This window comes from Parus major, chromosome 12 (assembly GCF_001522545.3).
Source record: "Parus major isolate Abel chromosome 12, Parus_major1.1, whole genome shotgun sequence".
Taxonomy (NCBI): Eukaryota; Metazoa; Chordata; class Aves; order Passeriformes; family Paridae; genus Parus; species Parus major.
In genome coordinates, this window is record NC_031781.1 from 13,405,300 (window position 1) to 13,429,367 (window position 24,068).

The 24,068-nt window shown below is 46.7% G+C and overlaps 1 protein-coding gene across 21 annotated transcripts in view; it reads right to left on the reverse strand.

The window, feature by feature from the left end:
- Positions 1–24,062, reverse strand: part of CADPS (calcium dependent secretion activator) — a 205,842-nt gene extending 181,780 nt beyond the window's left edge. For all 21 annotated transcript variants that reach the window (XM_033517383.1, XM_033517380.1, XM_033517378.1 and 18 more), the window contains exon 1: positions 23,945–24,062. In XM_033517383.1, the coding sequence (XP_033373274.1) occupies positions 23,945–24,010 (66 nt within the window). In that variant the 5' untranslated portion in view covers positions 24,011–24,062. The remainder of the gene's footprint in view (positions 1–23,944) is intronic.
- Positions 24,063–24,068: the final 6 nt, after the last annotated feature.

Sequence of the window (24,068 nt, forward strand, 5' to 3'; positions counted from 1 at the left end):
TCTCATCAGCTCTCCACAGACAGCAACAGATTATTTTATCCTGTTACTTATGCCACAGAAATTTAGACTCGAGGAAAAATAGGCATAACATTACATCATTTAAGCAACCAACTTAGCTGACTACATCAAGATTCTGCAAGAGCAACAGGCCTTTAATTAAACTAACTAGCCCTGGGCTAGAGAAAGACTTCTTTCCTGCTGATTCATTTGATAGGAGGTGATGGTGCTGCAATCACTGTCACAATTCAAAGCACTTCTGAGTTCTCGCCCACAGCTCACTCAAATCCCTTTGGTTGCACATGCCTCTGCAGAAGCCAGTGCTACCCAGGCACCACCCTTCACCCATTTGCACACAGGTCAGTTCCAGGGCCTGGTTTTGGGCTGACAACATAGTCTTGTGGCCTCCCTGTACCATTTGGTGCAAAATCAAAATAACAGGAAACCCTCCCAGGCCTAGCCCCAAGGTGCTCATAACTCGAATAATTTCACATGGTGAGCCATGAGCAGTCCCCTTCACAGGGCTGTGCCAAGGACACAAGTCTGTGTCCCTTGGGCAGGGACTGATGCTGAGCTCTGGAAGGGGAGCCCAAGCTTGTGCCAAGAGGGTCTGGACAGAGGAGAGAGACAGCAACCCCTCCCACTGTAACTGCACTTGTCCTCCTCAGGTTTGCCAAATGCCTTAGGAAAAGCCAGATTCTTCACAGGAGCACACTGCTGTAGGGAAGAGACACAGCTCTGTACAATCCAGAACGATGCTCCATCATGTGGCACTGCTCCAGCCCACATAAGGCTTCATCTTCTACTACACACTGAAGCGAACTGCATTTTTTTGTGTTTTTTTCTTTTCTTCTGGAAAGAAGCTAATTAGAGTGGAAAAAGATCTCTACGACTCACATATACGACTTCTGTATTTCAGACTTTAATCTGTGTTATGCAACTACCACACACACACTTGTACTTGAAACTATATAGCATGCAACCTAATCAAACTCCACTAGCAGCACCAGGTAGTTAAATCATGCTGTGATAAACAAGGAAAGCGATTTTGTGTACGCATGGCAAATTCTCCCTTGCACCTTGGTCAAAGTGGCACCTACTACCAATTATCAGGTTGGTAAAATGCATCTGTTATTTAGGGTAATGGCTTAATTTAACATGTAAAGTGCAGGGCTCAGGGTGCACTAAGTACTCACAAAGTGCAGGGAAAGGGCACCTTGGTGGCACTGACCACCCAGGGAGCCCCTGAGAAGGGGAGCAGGAGCAAAGCAACAAATGCGAGCTCAGGGCAGGGCCGTAAGGAGCAAAAAGCTCCCTCAGGAAGGCTTTGAGGACAAGACCCTTCAAAGTATGGAAAAATCTGCTGAAAAAAAAAACCAAAACAAACTCATTGCCACTCATATCCACGACAAAAAGTTAAAAGTATGTGTTACAGCAAGGAAGCCAGGCTGGATACTGGAGAAAAAGCCCTGTCCCAGTAAGGATACAGATGCACAGGAGGAGCTGACCCAGGAATTCATGTCCCCACATCCCCAGTGGGACCAGCTGGACAAGTGCCACCAAGAACAACCTGGGCATGCTCAATCCAGCTTTAAGAGAGGAAGACGTTCAGATAGCCTGAGGTCCTTCCAGCCCTATTTTTAACAGGATTTCTCTCCTTTACTCCAGCTGCCCTCCCATACCTCACAAGAGGCATCCTGCAGCCAATGCTGCTCTGCAGCGGCCCCCGCAAGAGGCACAGGCTATATTTATTCTGGTACATTGCAGTGGGAAGCTTTAATCTGTGTAATCGCCTCAGAGAAGATTTCATTCAGTGAGGGGAAAGCAATTACTGTTTCATTTGCAACCAGTTGCCATCCCTGGGTCTTAATCTATCAGAGCTGGAGGGTCCTGTCAGCCCCTGCACCTGCCTGGACAGTTTTTGTGAGGTAGGTTTATGCCTCTGATAAAAGCACCTGCTGATACTCAAGGTTTTCAGCCCCTGTTTGAGGCAATTTTTCTTCTCCCAGATGCTAGTGCTTTTATCTGACAGACCCTGCATGAAGAAAACAACTGGATATAATCCTAGATTAAAGGGATTGCAATGCAGAATTAAATACAAGCCATACCCTTCATAGGGTTTGCTGTCGTCATTCACCAAGCACAGAGCTCGGCTGTTTGGGAGGTGGTCAGATGGTGGTGGCATTTCAGATAGTCTCTGCAGCTCCTGACTTCTCTAGACAGGCATTTACATCTCCCCACAGGGGTGGGAAGAAAAAAACCCACCTAAAATAAAACAAAATTAACCCAGCAACAAAACAAACAATCCTTGGTGTTTCCATATGACACTGCATTAAAATCCCTTTAAGATTTCACTTCAAAAACTAGCAACTAAAATCCAAATTCTCAGCAGGGCTCTGCACACGTTGGAGCTGCTGCACCTCAGTGCTAGGAAGGTTTGTGATCCCACAACAACCATGCCAGAAACCAGAAGAAGGTAACTGAGGCTCAAATCAGACAAGAAAAAAGTCCCAAGGAAAGGACATTCACTGTCTACTGCAGCAAGAACCACAATAGCAGAGCAATGCAAAAGCCCACCAGGAACTCTTTATGACTTTATCTTACGTCAGGAAAGACACCATATACTTATATGCACAGCTGCATGCTTGGGGGAAAAAAAAAAAAGGCACTTTAATCTTCTGCTTTTTCCAGCCTGGCAGCCAAAGCAGTTTGACATGATAAAGAGACTTGAGAGTTGTGAAAACTACATATTAAAAGGAGAAAATTTCTAACTGTCTTTTTCTTGTAAATTCTGGCAGCCAAAAAATCCAGCCCTAAAATAAAGACGTGCCTGAAGGTAGCAATTTTACAATCAGCAACATAATGATTTATATCATTGCTGTCATCTTTGTTGGGGAAAAGGAAGCCAGGTATTGTGATCATTAGCTTTTTGATACAGATGATATTTTCAAATGAGGAAAAACACATGCATTTTAATCAGGAACTGAAGGAAATTGCCCCAAAATACTAACAGAAGAATTTGCAGCACACGCCAAGATTTGCAAACACAGGAGATGAATATTAATGTGACAAACATCATCAGTGACATCCTGAGCTGCTGCACATCCCTGGGTACACGTGTGGGAGCTCACTCACTCTGGAACACGGAATCCCACGCCCTCCCAAAATACACATCCTCATGCCACAGGTCCCAAGCAGGCATAGCCTGGAAACTGGCCCCACTCCCACCGAAGCCTGTGGCTTTCCAGGTGCTGGTCTCAGCCAGCAAGCTGCATCACTCCCACCCAGAATCCAGCTGCACACAGCACTGGGGCTCCCCAGTTCCTACCGATGGCAGGCTCAAAGCAGCAGCGTTGGGTACCACTGAGAGACAGCAGCACCAGGCTCTTCTCTTAAAAAAATCAACTAAGAGCAAAGATGTTACTGCCTCTTTTTTCTCAGAAAAATTCCAGAAGCAAAGCCTGGCCTACCTGGTACTCAAACTCTAAGCTCCTGCCTATGCCTTGGCAGACATACATGAAGTCACAGGTGTAAAAGAGAGGAGGCTGCTGCTGCTGAAGAACTAAAAATCAACTGAATTTGACCTTTAATGCAACACCGTGGCTTCCAATGCTTCCATTCCCCAGTGTAACCATAATCACATTTGTTGCTGAGAACCAGGAAACTGTTTTCAGAGACCAGTTAACATGCAGGCTTCCACAAGCCTGCGTGATGTGACAGCCAGGGCACCAGCACAGTCTTTCTTAAACGAAATGGAGCAGGTTTGAAATTGGGATGCATTTTAAAGCCACAGAACAGAACATCCTGCAGATGACATCAGCAACACATCAAACTTTACTGAGTGTTTGTGGAGAAGAACAGCAGAGAAAGCACTGAGAGTGCTCAGCTGAGATGGAAAGTCCTTGTACAGGAACTCCAAGCCAAACAACAACTCTCTGCTCACAAACACTCTCAGAGCTCAATACAGATGAACAAGATAGAGATTAAGTCTAAAAGGCTAATTTTTGCCTCCTGTCCCCCCATATTTTAATAGAATACAGGAAAGATTCAGCCTGTACTGGAGTAAGTTTTGTTTATAAATCCCACACAATATGCAAAAAAACCTCTCCTTCAGAGAAAAAGCTGTGTCACCTCCCAGTTCACAGCTTGCACTGACAGCCATGTAATCTCAGCCTGTGTACACAGTTTCAGACCTTCAGCACGGATTCCTCAGCCTGACAAGGATGCAGTGAGCATGTCCAGCAGTCCAGCACTGTGCCATGCCTGTGGGAGTAGCCAGCAGTCATCCTGCACCATTCAGCCCATGGATCAGTACTCCTGCCTCTCAGTCTGAGTATTTCTGGCTCTGTGGGTCTGCAGAAACTAAATGCTGCTTGCCCTCCCGTGTTTGCCATTGAAAAGCACTGATAGCACCAGAAGTTGTGCTGTTTTCTGAAAGCGACTCTAATTAAGTATAAAAGCAAGTCTAATTAAGTATGGTCTGCTCTGTGAATCCCCTGGGAAGGCAGAGTAATACCATCAACCCTTGCATCCAGTCATCCTCCTTTTGTGTGGTGTAACCAGCTGACAGCAGATGAAGCCCTGATGTGAATGTGCACCTGCAGCTGTGCTGAGCAACACAGAGGCACATCCCAAGCAGAAGGTGTCACATAGTGAAGGGCTAAAACACTTCTCATCCTCACCAACCCACTGGGAACAGGACTTTGCCATCCATCCTTGTGTCAACAAATCCTCCCCATCCCTGTTAAAATCACACCTCAGCCTCAGGCATACCCACATCTCATTCTTGAGGCTTCTGCGGGAAGTTGTAGGTACAGAAAGCAGTCAGGCTCAGGTCTGGAGCATCCCGGTGGCAGGGCCTTTCCCACAGCCAGGCAGAGAGCTCTTCCCTGCTCTCCTGTTTCATCTCTGCATGACAGCACAGATTGCAGGTGCTCACCTGGGAATTCATCCTGCTCTGTGCAATGCCACTAACGATTAAAAGCTAACAGCAAAACCTCCAGTGAGGCAAAGAGAACCAGAACACAGCCCCAAAACATTAGTCACTATGAACACACCTGAAGCTCAACACATGTGCAGCACATTTAAATTTACTTTTCTTTAATTATGAATGTTTATTTGGTGTTTACTGCAGGGCAGTAATAAAAACACATTCAAAATTATAAATCCCCCTGCAAAGAGCCATCACCAGTGGTTGCCCACCTTAGCCACCTGGCTCAGTGCAAGTACATGGAGATACAACTGAATGACAATTTCCATGCCTGAAAGGGAGAATTTTCCTTATTTTCTATCCTTATACACTGCTGTGTGCACTTTCAGTAGATGCCCACCTAAACCCCCTGCTTAAGTTACTTATTCTTTTGCATCTACTTACTAAACCAAAGGTTGAAAAGCAAGAAGAAACCCCACCCAGGAATGGAACTGTGTAAGGAAGCATTGACTGGATTCATCAGAACAATTGATAATCATAGCTCTGATCTTGGGTTGCAATTGATTAGTTATAAATACACAGCACCAAAGGTACCAGGGCAAGGAAAGAGCTTTTTTGGAAAGGCACAGAAACAGACCCCAGAAGCAGAGTGCTCATGACTCTCCAACAAATAGCCCTAAGTGCCTGCTGAAAATGGGCGATACTTTCCTGCTCACAGTGGACAGAAGGGAGAATGATATCATTAAAGCCCACATTGTGTCTCAAAGTCCTTGGAGGAAAGGGGAAGAGGTACTTCATATTTCTATAAAACAATTAGTATTGACAGAATGAACTATAATACAGCACTCAGACCAGAGCAGTAATTAACTATCTGGTAGCTCGCTTACTGGATGCAGATAGGAAGCACTGAGGCAGCAATTAGTGAGCAGAAAGGCAAGGCAGGCACATACATGGCTTTGCTTTAACGAGGTATTGACCTCCCAGCTGTCTGCTCAGGTGTCTGATGAGACATCCTGCATCCCACACCGAGCATGGGAGCATCCCTGGCACAGCCACTGGCACCTCCCTGGGCACAATGAGGAAAGAGCTGGCAGCCAGCCCTGATTTGAGAGCACCTTCTCAGGTTGTGCTCAGCCTGTCTTCCCCTTGCCTTGGTTACTCTGTGCCCTAAAGAGTGTGGCTATAAGCCAAGTAGACAGCTCTGGCCACAGACACCATCAGTGATGGAAAAGTACCACTGACAGGGGATGGTGCCTGGGAAATAATCTGCAAGACACCACATACCATCAAATGATGTACCACTGAAGCTGAAGGTAACTGGTTTCAGCACCTTTCTAATTTGCAAATCTCTGAATAATCTTGAAAATTGAAGCCTTGTGGAGAGCTTCCACGTGAAGCTTCAACACTATTTCAGCCTTGTGAGGATTAGCTTTAAACATCTTTGGGGGGAAAGTATTTGCAGTCCAGTTTGAGCTCCATAAAAAAAAAAGACATTAAATGCCCAAACCTTCAGTGTTTCTTTCCCCAAAACCCAAAGGTACCATGGATCTGTTTCTAAACAGCTACTCTTGGGTAGCCTTTGCTCTACCTTATTCCCACATACTGAGGGAAGTGTCCTTGCACAGTCCAAAGGCCCTCCTTGTCTCTTTGCAGGGAGGTGAAGCAGAAGCAAATGCTGTTTCTGCTTCAAGATGAGCACCTTCCTCCCACCTCTCCTCTTTCTTCCCTCTTTTCCCCCAGGAGTTTTCCAGCACTGGCTGGTGATGCTCCTCAACAGGGCAGCCACAAGCACACAGAAAACAGGTCCACGTAAAGCCAATGCATTTACACCCGCCACGTGCTTCTGGCAAATAGATCACCAGTTGGGCTGACATAAATGATGGAGTATGAGAAATAGAGCTCTTTCCTGCTGTGGCATTTTAAAACAATTCAGCAAGCTTTTCACACCAGGAAAAGCTGGGGCTGGGTGTGCAGCGAGGAGTGAACGTGCTGCAGCTCTGTACGTGGCTCCAGAGGCAGAAAATTACTCTGCAGCAATGCTAGCGACTGCTTCATTCCTGATATCACTGAGGAAAGGACAGAAACTGGACCAGCAAGGGTTTCACAAGGACACCATACTCTCCTGGGTGCAGGTGCCAAGGCTCTGTAATGATGAAGGACAGCAAAGGACCCAAAAGACATCAGGCGTCACTGGACCGGAGTGAGTACCAGAATCACTAAGTCATTCTTGCTGGCCAGACAAAACTCTCACAGCACAGTAAATGGTTATTTAAGAAATGGATCTGAATTTGGAGGCAACACTAATTTCTGGATACTGAGACTCTGCATAAGCCAGCTAAGGAAAGCAAGGCTGCCACAGGGCTGCCCTGCAAGTGGTTTTAGACATGAGACCTGCTGGGAGGTGACAGTTTAACATCCAGACTTTCCAGAAACCAAAGCTACAGAGACCTTAAAGTCAGAGGCACAATTCCCATCTAGATGATGCCAAACTTCACCCAGTATTCACAGCAGTAGCTATTCCCCTGCTACCTTCTCCTGAGAGCAAATCATGGATGCCAAGTACAGCACTAAGGTTTTAGACACACGATTTTAAAGCAGAATCCTGACAAGCCTTTTGTCACACTTACATGGGACACAGCACTTGGACCAGTTTGCCGTCACTGAATGCACAATTTCATTCATTTTAGCAGCAGCAGCACTCACTCCTAGGCTTTCTGGTGGCAGGGACCATGCACCATGCACCAGGAAGATACCAGGAAGGGAACAATACATTTTCAAAAAAATATCACTGTGTCAAATAATCTCATCAGCTCTGGGGAATCTTGGCTTCTGAAGTCACAGCAGCTGAGGACAGACAGAGCTGCTGCTGCATGAATGACAGAGCCATTTAAAAGCAGAGCACTTTTTATTTCTTCTTTTCCCAAAATGCCATTGTCAATCCAAACACACTAGAATGAGAAAGCTTTGTTTTCACTGGAATGTTCCACCAGCAACCACTGGCTTCCTGCAGCATTAACAAAATAAGCCAGATCTTGTCCCCAATGAAAGTAATTTTTTGCTACAGACGAGTCGCTGCTTTGCCTCACTTCAACGTCCCAGCTCATATTGGTAATTTATATCTAAATTACCTTAAAAGTGGCGCCTGTTTTCACAGCACAATTAATGCAGCAGCAGGTAACAGCCAACACACAACTCCTGCCAACACAAATGTGCTGGTTTCATCTTGGGACCTTCTCCTCTGCTGACAGAGCTCAATACTGCTCCACTAGCATCAACAGGAGCAAAATAAACCACAGATTAAAACCTGACAGCAACAAACCAAAACACTGTGGTCCTGCTGCAATAGTTGATAAATCCTAGTTATGTATCAAATAAGCTCTAAAGGAGAGGGTAAAGGAAGCCAGCAGGATATGGAATAAAATTTGGCAGCTGCAATTCTGCTGCCAGAAAGGCAGTGGGGCAGGACCATGTCTGGATGGCATCGATTATAGCGTCAGCTCCAAGGCACTCAGGGCATCCTGTACTACTACAGAGAGCAAGAAGCTCTTCCCCACTCTCTCCTCGGGCAGATTATTTCAGGAAGGAAAGAAACTGGGAATCATTACTGTGCCACAATGCCGAAATACTTTCCCTGTGTAGGCAAGAAACTGCTCCCATCACAAAAAGTATCATTTTAGCGTGCATGTGCATAAATGCACAAGGTAAGAACTAAAAATAGAGGTACCCTATTTCCACGCATCAAGTCAGCAGGTACGGAAACAGCATAAACAGTGATTCAGCAGTAGCCCACATGATGCAGGAGGTTGTTTCTTTGTCTCTGCTCCCCTGTTTGTAGCCCTTCCCACCTCTGCTGAGTTACCAAGGCCCAGCAACTCCCCAGAACAATGCCCAGGTCTGCTGTGTAAAAAGAGCCACAGCCGCACAAGGCCCAGGGAAATCTATCAGCCACGGGGAATTCACTGAATGCTTGGCTCCCTTGGGAAGGGGGTGATATGAGGTGGCTGCAAATGCTCTTCACACAAGGTACAGCTCTCAAGAACACAGACATTTAAAGAGTTTTTCTGTCTACAGTAGTTTTTCTAGTGCAGGGTCTACATGCTAACATAATTACATGTTTTTTTTAAACAAGATAGATGTATAATTTGCATTTTTGCTATTTTTTCATTAAGCTTCTGTGTCATACCTACAAAGTAGGATCATTCAAACAGGGTACAAAGAGGTGCACAATGTGCAATTACAGTGTATGGCTGCAATTTTTGGTGCAAAGTAGTGCTGTGACTCCATAAATACTTCTGAAAAATTGCACAAGACAACTTCAAGGACATTTTTTGAATCCTGTGAGATTTGTTACATAAACAGCTACGACCTTGTACCCATGGTTTCAACAGGGACGAGTAGATTTTTTTGCTGGTTCTCACCCCCAATTTTTTCATTAATGTTTGCTTGAGAAGTCAGAAGGAGATACAAGAAAAAGAGAATGAACAGTAGGAATTTCATTTACATTTCATAAAACCATAGCTAATCTCTTCAAGCAGAAATTTAAAAAATACTTCAGTCTTCCCACTGCCCAGGCTCTGTCATTCACCCTTTCAAACACCGCAGTCTCCCAAGCATCCAGGTGAGCAAATCCCTCCTCTAGCTCCTGAAGTCCTGGGACTAAAAATATTTTTGAAGGGCTTCCTTGAACAATTGTGACTTACCCCCACACCATTCCTAGACAGCATAACTAACCAAGAACAAATAAAGTGCTCAAGGATTTCAATTTAATCTCAGAATGTATTAAAGTCCTTTCTACTCTCACCTTGACATACTTTGAAGTCTGGATGATTTGCATTTTGATGTCTAATTGAAATGAGGATTGCTGCCTGACAGGCCTTAATCTTCTCAAAAACATAGTTGTTCCTCTCTCCCCAAAGCAAGTATTTATCACAAGTTTCACCTTGAATATAGGTCACAGCATAGCAAAGCAAGTAATCAGAGCTCTAAAAAAACCAAACAAACTACCACGAAGATTCTGTCTAGGTAAAAAAAAAAAACAAATTCAAAAGGCACATCTGTTCCCCTGAGTCACAGGAAAGATTATTACCATTAGCATGAGGGTTATACAGCAAATGAAACAACTGGCTAAGAAAAAAAGAAGAGAAATCATTTATAAGTGTAATCTTTCATCATTAAATTTTAATAGGAAAACTACTGTGATTTGCTTAGTCTGAATATATATGCAATGTAAAGAGACCCTCTGACATCATCAAGGCATAACACCACAAGATAAATGGAGATGATTTGCCACACTAGTGGAGCAGCTGGAGTTCCCTCCCAAACCTGCAGTAAACAAACAGCAAGGCAGCTGCTTCTGGCTGGCCACTGGCTCTTAAGCCTTTGGCCGAGAGGAAAGAATCAGAGGTCTTACTCTTCTCCTGGCTGTGTGGGCTTTAACAGAGGGCAGCTGAGCTGCTACACTAGTCAAAATGCCCATTTTCTGTTAGTCACAGTTGGTTGTCCCTGAAGCCTGAGCCATCACCAGAGCACAAACATCTGTAGGCCGCGTTTTGCACCGAGAGCGCCCCAAGCAAGGGCAGCCAGAGCACATCCATATGCATCCCGAGAGAGCCCATCTGGAGCAGAGCCTTGCTCCACAGACTCCAAACAACGCAAAACTAGGCTCAGGACTCCAGACTGCCTTCCTTTCATACCGCAGTTTGGTTTTAAGAACAATAAAGATGAAGACTTTCCTGTCCTGCTTCTGTATTCCAGTGCAATTCTCCCTCCTGAAGGAGGACAGCACCCGTGACAAGCTCAGGAAATGTCAGAGGAGCAGGCTGCAGGCAAGCCAGGCACTGCCCTGCCGATGGGAACAGCAGGCAGCCTGCTGTCCACCTGCCCAAACACAAACAGCAAGAAAGGGTGCATGGCTGCTGTGCACAGAGCTGGTAAGATCTATATGAAGCCACATGTGTGTAAATGAAACATCGGCTCCTTCTATCATCAAACGTCTACAACTTGTAAGCATGAATTATGCAAGACTATTAACTGTCTTATTTTAAGAGGGAGCAGCTGTAGAAGCTGCTTGGAGGACACAGCAAGTCACAGAAGGGGCAGCCCCTGGTACTCAGTGTCAGAGTGTGTCTGAGCTACAGCATGTCCACTCTCACCAGGTCCAGCCCCAGTGCTCCCCCAGACCTGTATCCTGCACTAAGCAATTAACTCAGCATCTCACAAGCTCTCACTGTCTTACACTGCTCTATGCAGGAAGGAGTAATATTTTCACCACTTCCTTATTGATGACAGCTTAAGAAAGATCTGGATAATTGTGCGAGTCTGTGAAGAAGTGAGCAGAGCTGAGCCTGTAACCTGGCCCAAACTCAAGCCCCCAGTCGGTGCCCAAACTGCCAAGCTCTGCCTTTGCTTTCACCTTTCACAAGGAACCTGAAACAGCAAACTCCCACTGAGACCAAGAAGCTCCAGGCTGCTTCAGTTCAGTAATTTTCTTGTTGACTAACGAACCCTCACAGTCAGCCAGAGCCCACAGATGAGGCTGCCAGCCTAGAGTAACGCTGCACAGCCCATGTCACAAGTGCCACCACGTCGGAGGCTGAGACCAGCGGGCAGCTGGATGCTGGCTCCCAGCATGGAGCACTCACCTGTCCTCAGCCCCAAGCCACAGAGCACTGCAGACACTGAGCTCAGCCCTCCCTGAGCAGACACCGTGCTTAGCAGACATGCTCAAGTTGTTGATGGCAAGTTCTGGCCATAAATTACCTATAGGGTGAGAAGGCTTTTGACAGAGTTTTACGTAAGACATTAATTCCTGTGTTTAATACGAATCTGAGGGAGATCTGAGTGGCAGGGCTGCACACAGCAAGTAAGCATGCTGGAACATAAGAAGTGCTGAAAGGGGAGGCACAGATGGGTATTAAGACCGGTTTCATTCATTGTATATATCACGGACGTGGAAGAACAAACATCAAACACCGTGATTACATTTGCCGATGATTCAGATTTGTGTGGGCTCCTCAATACACAAGAGGAGGGCAATAAAGTCCTGGACAACTGTGAGCAAGCAAGCACCTCGGGGGATAATTAAATTAATCTGAGCTATGGAAATGCCACACAACAAGGCTAAAACATAAAGCAAACAACATTGTAAAGGACTTTGCACTCAAGAAACTATACGAGACAAACACAGGCTTGTCTCCAGTGACCCACCAGGGTGCCAGGTGCTGTACAAGCCCATTAGGTGAAAACTGGTACAGGATATACACAAAGCTCTAAAAAAAAACAATCTCAGTGATACCAGTTGTATGCATCCCCAGCCCAAGAGGCTGCATCTCTAGAGAAGGGCCTTGTCTCAAGGGGACCACTGATGACACAGCAGCTCTGGGGCCACCCTGGCAAAACAAACCCATGCAGGGCAACCCAGGCCACAGCATCTGCCTTACCAATTCCCAGTCCCCATTACCAGCTGCTCCCCAGACTCCTGACTGTCGCTCCCCATTTGGAAATCATGTACTTGCTCCTAACTGCCTGGGCAGCCTCACCACGCTCAACAGCCCTGTCTGATGCAAGACAGCTGCCCCAGAGACACTGAGGCATCTGCCCTGAGCCACCCTGCCCAGCAAAGGGATCACTGACAGGGTATCACTGCAGGCACAGAGCCCTTCCAGGAGACAGATCCCAAGAGCACGTCAGACCAAGACAGGGGAACGCAGAGCATCTGGAGCAGCAACACAAGCGAGGACATGGGAGAAGTCAAAAAGTGGCAGAGCTGCCCAAGGCCCTGGAGGAATGAAGATGTTAAATTTGATGACGTTGAGGAAGGGAGCCAAAGGAGGAATAAATAGAGCTAATGAGAACACAAGGCATGAGCATTCAAAAACCTTTAGCACACTACAAACAGCAATAAAAAGGCAATTAGAATTCCGAGATGCATGGAGGGTAATTGCATGCACTATAAATAGGTGGTGGGAAGACTGTCCTGCTCAGCAGGATCTGATTCACTTTTGGGGTGACTTCTGTGCAGAAAGGAATATTTTGGCATGCAACAGAAGCTGAGGGAAGGGAGTTTACAGAGAGATGAAATTACGGGAAGAATTTCTATCACTCACATCCTGCTGCATGAAATATGTACTAAGCAGGAGCTTTGCCACAGATGCTTCAGAGGTCAGAGGCTTTGAGGAACTCCAAATATAAGTTCAGCAGCAGGGATGCAATGCAGCCTTAGAAGGAAACACATTTTATATCAGCAAGCAATGTGTATGGCACAGGAGTCCAGGCACTTCTGTGGCTTTCATTGTTGATGGAGAAATCTAACAATGCCCATGCAGACCACGTCCTGCTCAGTTCATAACCTTTGCACAAGCACTTGTAACAGCACTTACAAACAAACAAAAACAGAAGTTTAAAAGTGTAATTCAAGTGTCAAATTCACTTCTTCCATCCTCCATCATGCCTCTGGCATGATCCACCGCTCTGCTCATAACCCCCTTCCCAGGCTGGTGTAACCCTCAAAGAGTTGCCCATGGCTCAGTCATGCAGGCTCATGGGAGTTGGTACAAGCAGCCAGCTCACTGTTTAAAAACAGGCTCTCTTGATGCCATTCCCTGCCCAGTCTTCCCTCCCTACACCAGTTAGGCTGGAACAAGAGCACAAACTGCTGCTCTCCCTGCTGGGCATGTGGCTCAGGCTGTGTGGGAATGTCCCATTCTGGGAAATGTTCCATTCTGGGAAGGAAGTAGTAGATAAAACCCACAAGACCACAGCTGGGTAGGGGTAGGGTCTTTGAAGAATTACAACCAACATCTTTCAGAGTAGATGGTACCACTAAAGTCCAGGAGCCCATAAACAAGCAGAAATCATATCGGGCCGAGCCTTGCCCAACATAACCCACCACTGCATGATCAACTCAAGTCTTTTGAGGACACCAGCTCTCTCTTGAGACAGCTAGAGGCTAGAAGAGTATTACTCCCCATCACCATAGCCCGGGCATACCTGATGGAGAGAAAATGGGAGATGGCAAAGGAAAACATAGCCACACCTGAGAACTGCCAGCAATCCCTCCTCTCTGCCCCAGCTCCTTCACAGGTACCCTTCCAGAGGAGGAAAGTTGGCAGACTAAAACACCAAACACTTGATAAAGGGAGGGATCAAAGCTGAAACTGACTCCAAACTCCCTCAGACAGGCCTCATGCCCTTCCCAGCTCCCTGTTCTTTCCCACTGCAGAGCATCACCATCAATTCACGTTTGGAAGCTGCTCTGTCCTCCAAATGACTGAGCACACACAGTGTCTCTGCAGTCCTAACTCTAGCTAACTCTTTGCTATGCACCAAGAACCAGCACCATGCAGCTCAGAACATCCTCAGATAACATCAGCAGATGGCTTCTGCCTAGAGGTCTTGGTGGCAGAGGGTGGTCTGCAGAGCCAGGGTGGGAGGCACAGTGCTGGTTCTTGCACTGTGTACCACTGTCAGGTCATGCAGCCTCGCCCGTGGCTGAAGATGTTCTGGCTGTGGCCTTCCTTCCTCCCTGCACTGTCACCATGCAGGTAGCAAGGCAGCTGGCTCCTGCTGCATCACCCCATTAGCTTCCTCCCGAGGCAGAGACGAGTCTGTCACCTCTGGTTGCAAGAAGAATGGGAGCAGTCTGCTAGGAGGGAAGCAAGTCTAGTGGTGGAAACAATAAAAGCAAACTCGTCACATGCAACACGCAAAGCATTTGTGTCTTCTTGCTCAATGAGGAAAAGGTATTTGACATCTTAGAAGAAAATTGCCTTTTGCTTGATGTTCTGCTTATGTGATATGATCACCTTCCAGCTGCCTGAATTATCTGCTGCTGAGGTGTGGGAGGAGCTGACCCCCTGCAACAGCACATCAGGTGAAGTGAAGCCAGCAAAAACCATCTCCTTGCTGCCCCGGCAGCATCAGCAGCAGTCCAACAGAACTTCTAGATGGCTGCAACTTGTTTCCAAATCATTCAGTATTTTCTGTGCCATAAACACAGTACCTGAATGCTCCTTCCTTCCTAGCCCACACCCATCAGACAGGGACACCTGAGGGGAGTGCTGAACGGAACAAAGGTTGCATCTGGCTGGCTGTTCATGGAGCAGCTTCTCCCTTTCACAGCCACTTGTACCAGCCACATGTCAAGGCGGGCTAGAGCAAGTCCAGAAACTTCTTCCCAAAGTGTCTTTGCAGTATCTAGGTTCACTTGGCCAACTGGCTGGACAGGGCTCCTCCAAATCATTCCTTGGGATAAGAGTTTGTTTCCAAGCAAAGCACCAGCTGGAACTCAGATGGGTGGGTGCCTTCTTGTAGAACCAACATTAGTGAGCACGGAGCTGTATTTAGGAGTACCGGTCTATTTTCCTCTAATATATAAAAATATATAAAAATGACTTGGTCTAAACACCAAGTCCCTTTATCTCACCAGGATGCCACCAGCCAGGCACCTTGTCCTCTCCAGTGCCAGCCAGAGACAGCATCTTGGCTGTGACCCTCCAGACTCTGAAATGACCCTCATGCATGCACCCATGACCCTACCAACAAAGGGAAATCACTGCTCCTGAGGGCTCTGAGGAAAGTATGAGGCTGCTCCTCTGTGATGGGGAGGTGGGGAAAAACTTGTGGGTTGTGGTCACACATTGGGGTGCTTAAAGCAGCAAAATCCTTTAACAGGGTTGAAGCCTTTTGCACCTCAGGGCAATGCCAACTTAGCATCAAGTGCCTTGGTAACTTAAATTCCCCAGGAAAGGGAGAATAGCATCCTACAGGAGTCAGCCAGCCCCACAACCTCATTGATTGAAAGCACACACTGCAACTAACAGACATCAGTGGCTGCTACAAACTTAAAGAATGTGCAAATTTCCTCTGACATCCTCTCCAGCTCAATGGGTTCTCAGGATCAAATGCAAATGCTAGAAATCAAATTCAAATGCTAGAGCAGACACCTCTCTTTACAAGGTAACCTGTGAGACTGTTTCAACAACACAATTATTAAAAATTAGCTTCTTCTATCAGTAGTCCCTCAAAGTGTGTTCTTGGAAAACAGCCTTTCCTCCCTATTACTGTCCTCCCCTGTGCCAGACAGGCAATTGGGAATCAAATCATCCCCTTTTATCCCTGCTCCAAGAGATTGAACTGAGCCTGTATGCACAGTGCTGCAGCTTCTCTGGATACAAGGCCTCTTTCTCCTGCAGAAGTACATCAGGCAACCACAACACCCTAAACAAGTACTTCTTTTCCACTGCCAAAAAGTTTATTAAATCCTTTTCCCCCAAAAAATTCTTCACCTGGCTGAAGGCATACATGGAGTGATAGACTTGCAGGGACAGGCTCACTCTGCTCCATGCTTGTACAGGATCAGATCCAGTTCATAAATACTAATCCTAAATCATCAAATGTGGATCTAAATCCCACCCCAAAAAGGGGGCAGAAGGTGGTCTGCAGAGGGTCTACAGACAAAGCTAGATTTGATGACTCTTCATTTTAGAAAGTCTAAAAGCACCCTGCCCTTGTGTGAATGTCACCCTAATTTAGCACAGGAGATCACAAAAGGCCAGTGCTGGACCATCAGCCTGTTTGTCAGGGCATTACACAAATGCATTGTGGCATCAGCCCAAAGTCCTACCAAAGTCAATGGGGTTCTTTCAAGATTTGCACACCGCATCACCAATCCCCAAAGACAAACACCACAGCACTGTCACTAAAAAATCCACCCTTCTGGCCCAGAAAAACATGACTAAATCTAGATTTCATTAAGTTTCTTCATCAAATATTAACATTTAGGTAAGGGGAGACGCCCATGAGGGCCACCATATACCTGACTCTACTAAAAGGCCAAGCTCACAACCTTACTGTGAAGTAGACAGACAGGTTTTGAACTATGACAGCTACAAACACAGCATCGCTTACCCCAAGCTCAATCAATATTTGCATGACACTTTGACTCAGGTGTTTAAATTCTAGAAAATGTCTGACTTTATCAGCCTGAATCACAGACAAACAATACCAAATATTATCACTAAAAGCACCTTTTCAAACAATTTCAAAAGGTTAACATCAAATGCTCCATGACTGCACTTTATGTCCTGTTTTAAGAACGAAGCCCACACAATTCAGAGGAAAACTTGGCCGAAGTAACCCAAATATCCTGTACCCACAAATAACAAGTGCCAGGTTAGGATGCTCTATGTATTTTTGTCAGTACCTACAAGGTAATGACATAGGAGAACTCCCCAGGAACCTTCCCTCTCTCGCATCTCCCCTCTCCCACACTCATGAAGAGGCAGCTGGACCCTATTGCTGGACCTTGGAGCACACCCTTCAGGAAGGGTGGCCCATTTCTGACCCCCTGGGAGCTGGTGGTGCCAACTGCACAAGGAGCATCCAGGGTGAGCAGATAATTCTGATTGTCCTGCCATGCCTGCACCACTCTCTAAAAGAGCTGGGCAGGGAGGTGGCACCTTCCCTTGGACCTCCCCCTGTTCTATTTCCAGGAAGGGAAGACCTTTAAGGGGCCATCCATCAAATCCCACCCACCCTCCTGGGTGACAAAAGGAGAAGAGCCGCTCACCACCAGCAGAAGTCCCTTTGTCTGCTGTTTTAAGGGAACTCTACTGTTTTAATTAGAGTTAATTCTCAAAGACACACTAAAATACGTGATTTCTAGAGATCATTTTGTAGACGCAACCCTGGTGCTGCTGGATACACATCAATACCCTCCAAGCAACAGTTTTATTGATCATACTGAATTGATTGGTCTTAATATACTGATCAAGTTTACATAATGAAATAGAAATAGGGTATTTACCTTGTAGCACTCTGGACTACAGCACTGGCAGTAGCTCTGGACCTTATATACATACACTGCTAGTAGCAGAGTGTTAAAGGCTGGGCTGCTCCTGCTACATAAGCTAAAACCAAATTAAATATTTCTCCAGCTAACAAAAAACTTGCATAGGTAAATGACTTGCTGACCACTTTCCACATAGGTAAATGGAGAGTAAGTGACTCACCATTTAGCAGAAGAAATTACAAGTTGTACAAGAGGCAAAGTGCTTCGGGGAGAGTGTCTAGACTATGCAAAGCAAGGCCATAAATTACGCCTTTTGAAACAATGGGCTGTAGCAGGGCTTGGAGCTGCATGATCTGATAAATCTTCTCCACTCTTAGTTCGTAACATCTCTGGCCCAAGAGGTGCCACCCACAATAATTGAAATGTCAGGCTATGGGTCAGGAGTACAAAGTTTTACAACAGCTAAAGACCAAGCTCACAGCCTATTTAATTACCCACTTCACAATCCAATAAAGTGCAAATATATAAATAGCCAAAATATGACAAATATTTAATATCTTCTAGAATTAAATTAAGATAAGGCACTGGAAAAATAAATTATAAGGGTTTTAGCTGAAAACAACTGTTTTCTGCAGATTCTAGACACTATGAGCACAGTAACCACATTCTGCACTCCACAGTGCTATGCAGCACAGCATCTCAGATGTGTCAGACCTTCCTTGCCATGGTGATGCTCCTCACGCAGGCTCACCTTCACTTCAGGGCTGGCACAGAGCTGGGGACAGCCCCGGACAACAGCCCAGCCACACACACAGATCTCATTTGATGGTGGCACTGGCCTGTGCCTACATTAAGTGGTGAAGCCAGCCCCTCACTACCCTTCCAGGTTTGTACAAGCATAGCACGGATAATTATCCTGCATGCTTTGCTGCAGCACAGCTGTGCATGAGGTCCAGCTCATGCTTGAGAGCTGCCTGGACCTTGCATCTACTTCTTAAACAGCACTAGACAGCAACTGAGGGACAGACACGAAACAAGCAGAGCATCGTCTTTAACTCTCCTGCCCTGCAGAGCTGAGGAAAACAAAAATCTCCAAGGGTTTCTTGGAACCAGCAGAGCAGAATCTGAGCACAAAAACAAATTCCTCTGGCAGAAAGCTGCTAAAACAAGTCCCAACACTGGCTGACTTCAGGGTCTGTCCCAGAAGAACAATGTGTTGGTTTTATGAGAGAACTTGTGTAAGTATAGCATGAGAGTAACAATCCAACCCATGGTAAGAAGAAATACGTGGTTATTTGGAAGGCTGCACTAGCTTTACTATGTCCTAACTGTTGTGTCCCGGCTGAAATGGCAGGAATTGCAGTATTTTAAGATGCACTATAACAAATATAACAGCTTCTGAACTCTCACACCTGATCTGCATTAAGCATTGTGCTTAAATCAATCACCATTCAGCAAAGCATAAGCTTAAGCGCTTTTCTGAATTTGACTGAGAATTTTGCTAATGCACCTGACGTCATCCCACAGGCTTACACAGGAACCCAAATCATGAGCCAGTTCTCCCAGGAGTAGCCCTGGTAATCTGCAACAAATCTGGAACTTTTTTCATCCCACATTTATCCCACTGGAAGCTGATTTACTCTCCTGCCTGCCTACTTCCATGTTCTGCAGGAAGGAAAGTGGGCAACTGCAACAATGTCTGACCTAACATGCTCTCCACATTTTATCTCCTAAAATGTTCTTCCTGCTGCCCCTTTCCCAACAAGTCTTTCAAGTTAATGCTATTTTGAAGGAGCAAAGACCGATTCCAGGGCTGTGCTTCCAGCCTTTTGATTGCTGTGCTGTGGAGATATTTAGCAAGAGGTACAACCCACATCCAAGGATGCTTGGTTTGCATCACTACAGACACACACCTTGTCCAACATCCCTGGTCTGCCGGCTGAGCTCTCTTCCCAAAGGCTTCAGACAGATGGGATCAAGTGGGAAGAGGCACCAAGCACAGCTGGTCGTCTTAACTCTACTTCCAACAAATCAGCATGAGCTAGAGAAAAGACCACACACATCCTGGGCAAGCAATTACCAAGCTCAGAGCCATCTGCAGTAATAAAACACGTTGTTCTGAGAGCCACGGAGCTGGCAAAGCCACTTTCCTCCTAAGCTGCATCATGAGGCTGGAGCCTTCCATGTCCAGCAATATTGTAAGCTCTGATGGGAGTTTTTCCTCCACATTGAGTAGGTTCCTCTCCCAGATTCCTCAGTGTCTAGTGAAGGCTGCCCACACACTGCACCTTCCTCTCATCTGGGGTAGAAGATAAAAATGAAATCTCCTTATTTTCACCAAGTTTTACAGGGATAAGTATCTTGCAGACCACTCTGCATCTCAAATGTGTCTGGAATTCAGTGGTGGCTTAAAAAAGAAACCTAAGAGGGAAGTAAGACAGCACGGGCAGGTATCTAATAAGCCTTTTTTCTTTTCCCTCAGGAAATACTGCTAGAAAGATGTAAATAAAAGAACTTACAGGTAGACATCCATCACAGATGTGTAGTTACTCAAGTGGAGCCTTACCCCATAAACATCAAAATAAACCCAAAGCAAAGGTGTAGACCTGAACACACTGATGTAAAAAACAGTTTTTCTTCTGTTGCTGAAATTTCTGGGGTGTCAGGATCAGAAAAATACCAGTTCTGAGTGGCATCTGCTTAAATTCATCTGGAAATCTGAAACAGTTTGCTGCAGGTGTAAATAAGCAGTGCTGTAATGCCCACATGCAGTAAATACCCAGCTACACCATCCATTCACACTTTGCTGCTGCTCTCTTCGCTCTCATATACATTCTAATTTATCAAACAGCAGGTAATTACCTTTGTGGTGCAACAACACCTTAACTACACAGTTCCCTTTGTTCCAGGGTGGTTCATGGGTGATGCAGAACACCAGGCTGCATTTTCCAGCTCCAAAGCACTACACCTGTGTGTGTGGCTACACGAGTGGTGCCCACTGTGTCTGTGCACTCACAGCACTGGAACACACGGCCCCCGGGGCACCAGCCAGCTCTGACATAGCAGCACTGCAGGACCAAGGAGGGAGGATTGCACACCTCAGAGGAGGTACCACAGGGATCTACAGCCCAGGCAAGAACTTCAGTGTTGCAGCCACAACAAAATCAACACTTTCTTATCTGAGGAAATTGCAAAGGTGAAGCTGCCCAGGCTCTGGGAGCCTGGCAGGAGCTGACTGCAACACAGCCCATCTCAGCTGCAGTCTTCCAGCTGAGGTGGGGAGGGCTGGCTGTTATCAGGTAGCCCAGCCAGGAAACCACTTTGCAGGGCAACAGCTTTACTGTCTCACCTGCAAAGCCATGGTCACCTGCCTGGGCTGTGCTCGAAGGTTACAGCATCTCCCGTTCTACAGGGGAGAGCTGCAAGCCAGGTAAAGCCAAAACTCATCCTTCTTCTTCCAGCACTGGGCAGAACCTGAGCAGCGCTGGGGACAGGTCCCCAGCACTCACTGCTGCACAGCTGTGCCCAGACACCTCTGTGGTGGCACCTCCCTGCCACGGGTGTGGGGCCTGAGCAGCCTGGCGTGAAGCTGGTCCCCTCACCTGGGCAGAGCCCCAGTGGGACTCCCAGACACCCTGTCCTGTCCATGGGCAGTGGGGCAGGTTCTGGTCCTGGCATCTCCTCGGGCCCGCATATCCAGTGGATCGAGCAGCACCTGCTGCAGCCTCTCTGTCCAGCACCACTGGGAGAGGAGGGAGTGTGGTCCTGCACACCAGCCTGGAGACAATGCCTAGGGATCTTCTGCTCCCTATTTCTTCCAGGATGAAATAATTCCCTGGCAAACCACAGATCATGAGGGTGGAGAGGCAAATGGCACATGGGAAAGGAAGCAGTTTATCCCTCCTCTGTTGAGCAAACTGACCCAAGAGCCCCCATCAGAGCAGAACCAAAATCCAGTTTTCTCTCACCTTTCCCCTAAGAAGCAAAATGCATTTGTTCCAGTCTGGTGAGTCCTGACCACCTGATACTTTTATCATTACTGAAGACCTAACCAATACATTGCAACTGAAGCTCAGTGCTCAAGCGGGATCAAATCCTGCACCTTCACCCTCTGGTCCCCATCCAGCCAGAGAAGGAAGGGTGCACCTTCCCAGAGGGATGTGTCAGGAAAGCAAAGCAGAGGAGCACGTGAAGTTCAACAACAAACTCCAGGCTCTGGTAGTCCTTTAACTGACATCAACAGAAGTCGTGGCTAAGAAAAAAGGGCAGGGATCTACTCCCAGCATGACAACTGAATATAGGGATATAGAGAAGACAAAAAAATAGAATTAATTCACCTTTTAAAGGGCAAATTCAATTTTACATATGTTATCATGGTAAATTTAGCTTTCCCAATTCCATTCCACTGCTAAGTTTGAGGGGAGATGGTCAGCCTCCAAGACACACCTATTTTAGCTATGTTAATAAGCCGGAAATGTTTCCCTATGTTCATTTCACAGAGAATGGATTATTTCCTCCCAAGATGCTATATAACTTCCACATACCCTTGAGTATTGCTGCCATTTTGTATTTTTTCTCATTACTCCTCCTTTCTTTGTTTCACCTGCACTTTATTCCCCACCTTTTCCTTTCCCTTCTCTTGTCCTTTCACAATGCACTATTTTGATTTTAAGGACTATAAACTGTCCTTCCCAGCCACTCTGAACTGCTAAGGTGCTGCGTGCTCCTTTGGATAAATTACTTGACAATTTCAGTTCGCTTTCATGTAAGAAACAGTTGCAGGACTTATTTGGTTTTATTTCAGTGAAACTAACAAGCACGTAACTTTCATCATCTTTCTCTAGCACAAAGAAGTTGCACAGCAAACAAAAGCCAAAACTACTCTGGAAATTCACAATCTGTTGAAAAGCATTGTAGGCAAAAAGAACAAATAAAAGAAACCCCAAACCTGGCTATAATTTCAGCTGTGTACTTTGTTCAGCAAACAAAAGCAGATCATTCAACCTTCCAGCAACAGATTGTCCTATATTGCCTTTAAACTACATGATACAGTACGGATACACTTTCCTACCTCCGTATGTTGCAATGACTAATAATAGTCCTGTGGTGTAGCAGAACTGAATGTCGTTTGCATCACTACATCCAGAAGTCTGCCTGAATTGTAAAGGTCATTTGTGAACACAGAACAGTATCAAGGCTAAAACTGCAGTCTAAGAAACTCAACTGAAAATGGTGACAAAAAGTCAGCCAGCTGTTTCAGAGAGCTAAATTACATCACACATCCAACTCTGGCATAGGGAAAAAGTTGGCTGCGTGTGACTGAAAGATGCCTGAGTCCAGAGGCAGAAGAAACTTAATTTCTGCCCTGGCCCACAAACTAGTACCTCAGAGGAGAAACAAGCTCCAAGACAGCTCCTGGTGATGGGGAGTCCAGGTGAGGCTCCTGCCCAGCTGCCTGGAGCAGCACGCGGCCCTGCTGTGGTGGCACACTTGGGGAGGAAGAGTCAAGACTGTGACAGAGACTTCATCACAAACCTCTGCTGATGTATTTTGCCAGGAAGCTGGTCTTGGGGAGCTCGCCACACATAAACACTTGCAAGAAGTTGAAATGAGACTCAGCAACTCCCCAAGTCAGTGCCAGCACTCCCAGTTAAACAAACTTTGCAGTAAGCATGGAGTTGTGGAATCTCTTTGCAGGAGGCAACAGCACATGCCTGGTGTTTTCCAGCAATATAACCCTTCTCTCTCCTTTTGACAACCTTCAAATGGCCAACATCCCAAACTTCCCGAATCCCGATGTTGCGTAACTAGAAGCAACGATGTATGTCACCGCGCCGGCTTTGTGTGGGAGACCGTGTCGGGGAGCAGCACGGAGGGTGACAAGGGGTCAGGGGGCTTCTGCGAGCCTCGGGACAGGGCTGCTGCCAGCAAGCCGCACCACGTGGGCCCAAGGTGCCCTGTGCCGGGAGTGCCCTTGGGGTGCCCGGGGAGCTGCAGGCCTGGGGAGCAGCAGGAGAGGCGAGGAACGGGCAGGGATGCAGACAGAGGGGGTATGTAGAGGAGCGTGCAGAGGGGTAAGTCGACAGCGGGTAGGTAAGAAGGGGGCAGGCAGGTGGGTGGATGGCAGGGGCAGGCAGGGAGCAGCCAAAGGTGGGTGATGGAGAGGAGAGGATGGGCCTGGCTGGCAGGGCAGAGCCGGGCAGCGCAGGGCAGCGCACGGCCGGTACCTTCTGCTGCCGGCGGGCCATGTCGGTGGGCTGCTTGGCATTGAAGGGGTAGGCGATGCAGCGCATGACGAAGACGTAGAGCTGCAGCTTCTTCTTCCTCTCCTCCTCCTCCCGCTGCAGCCGC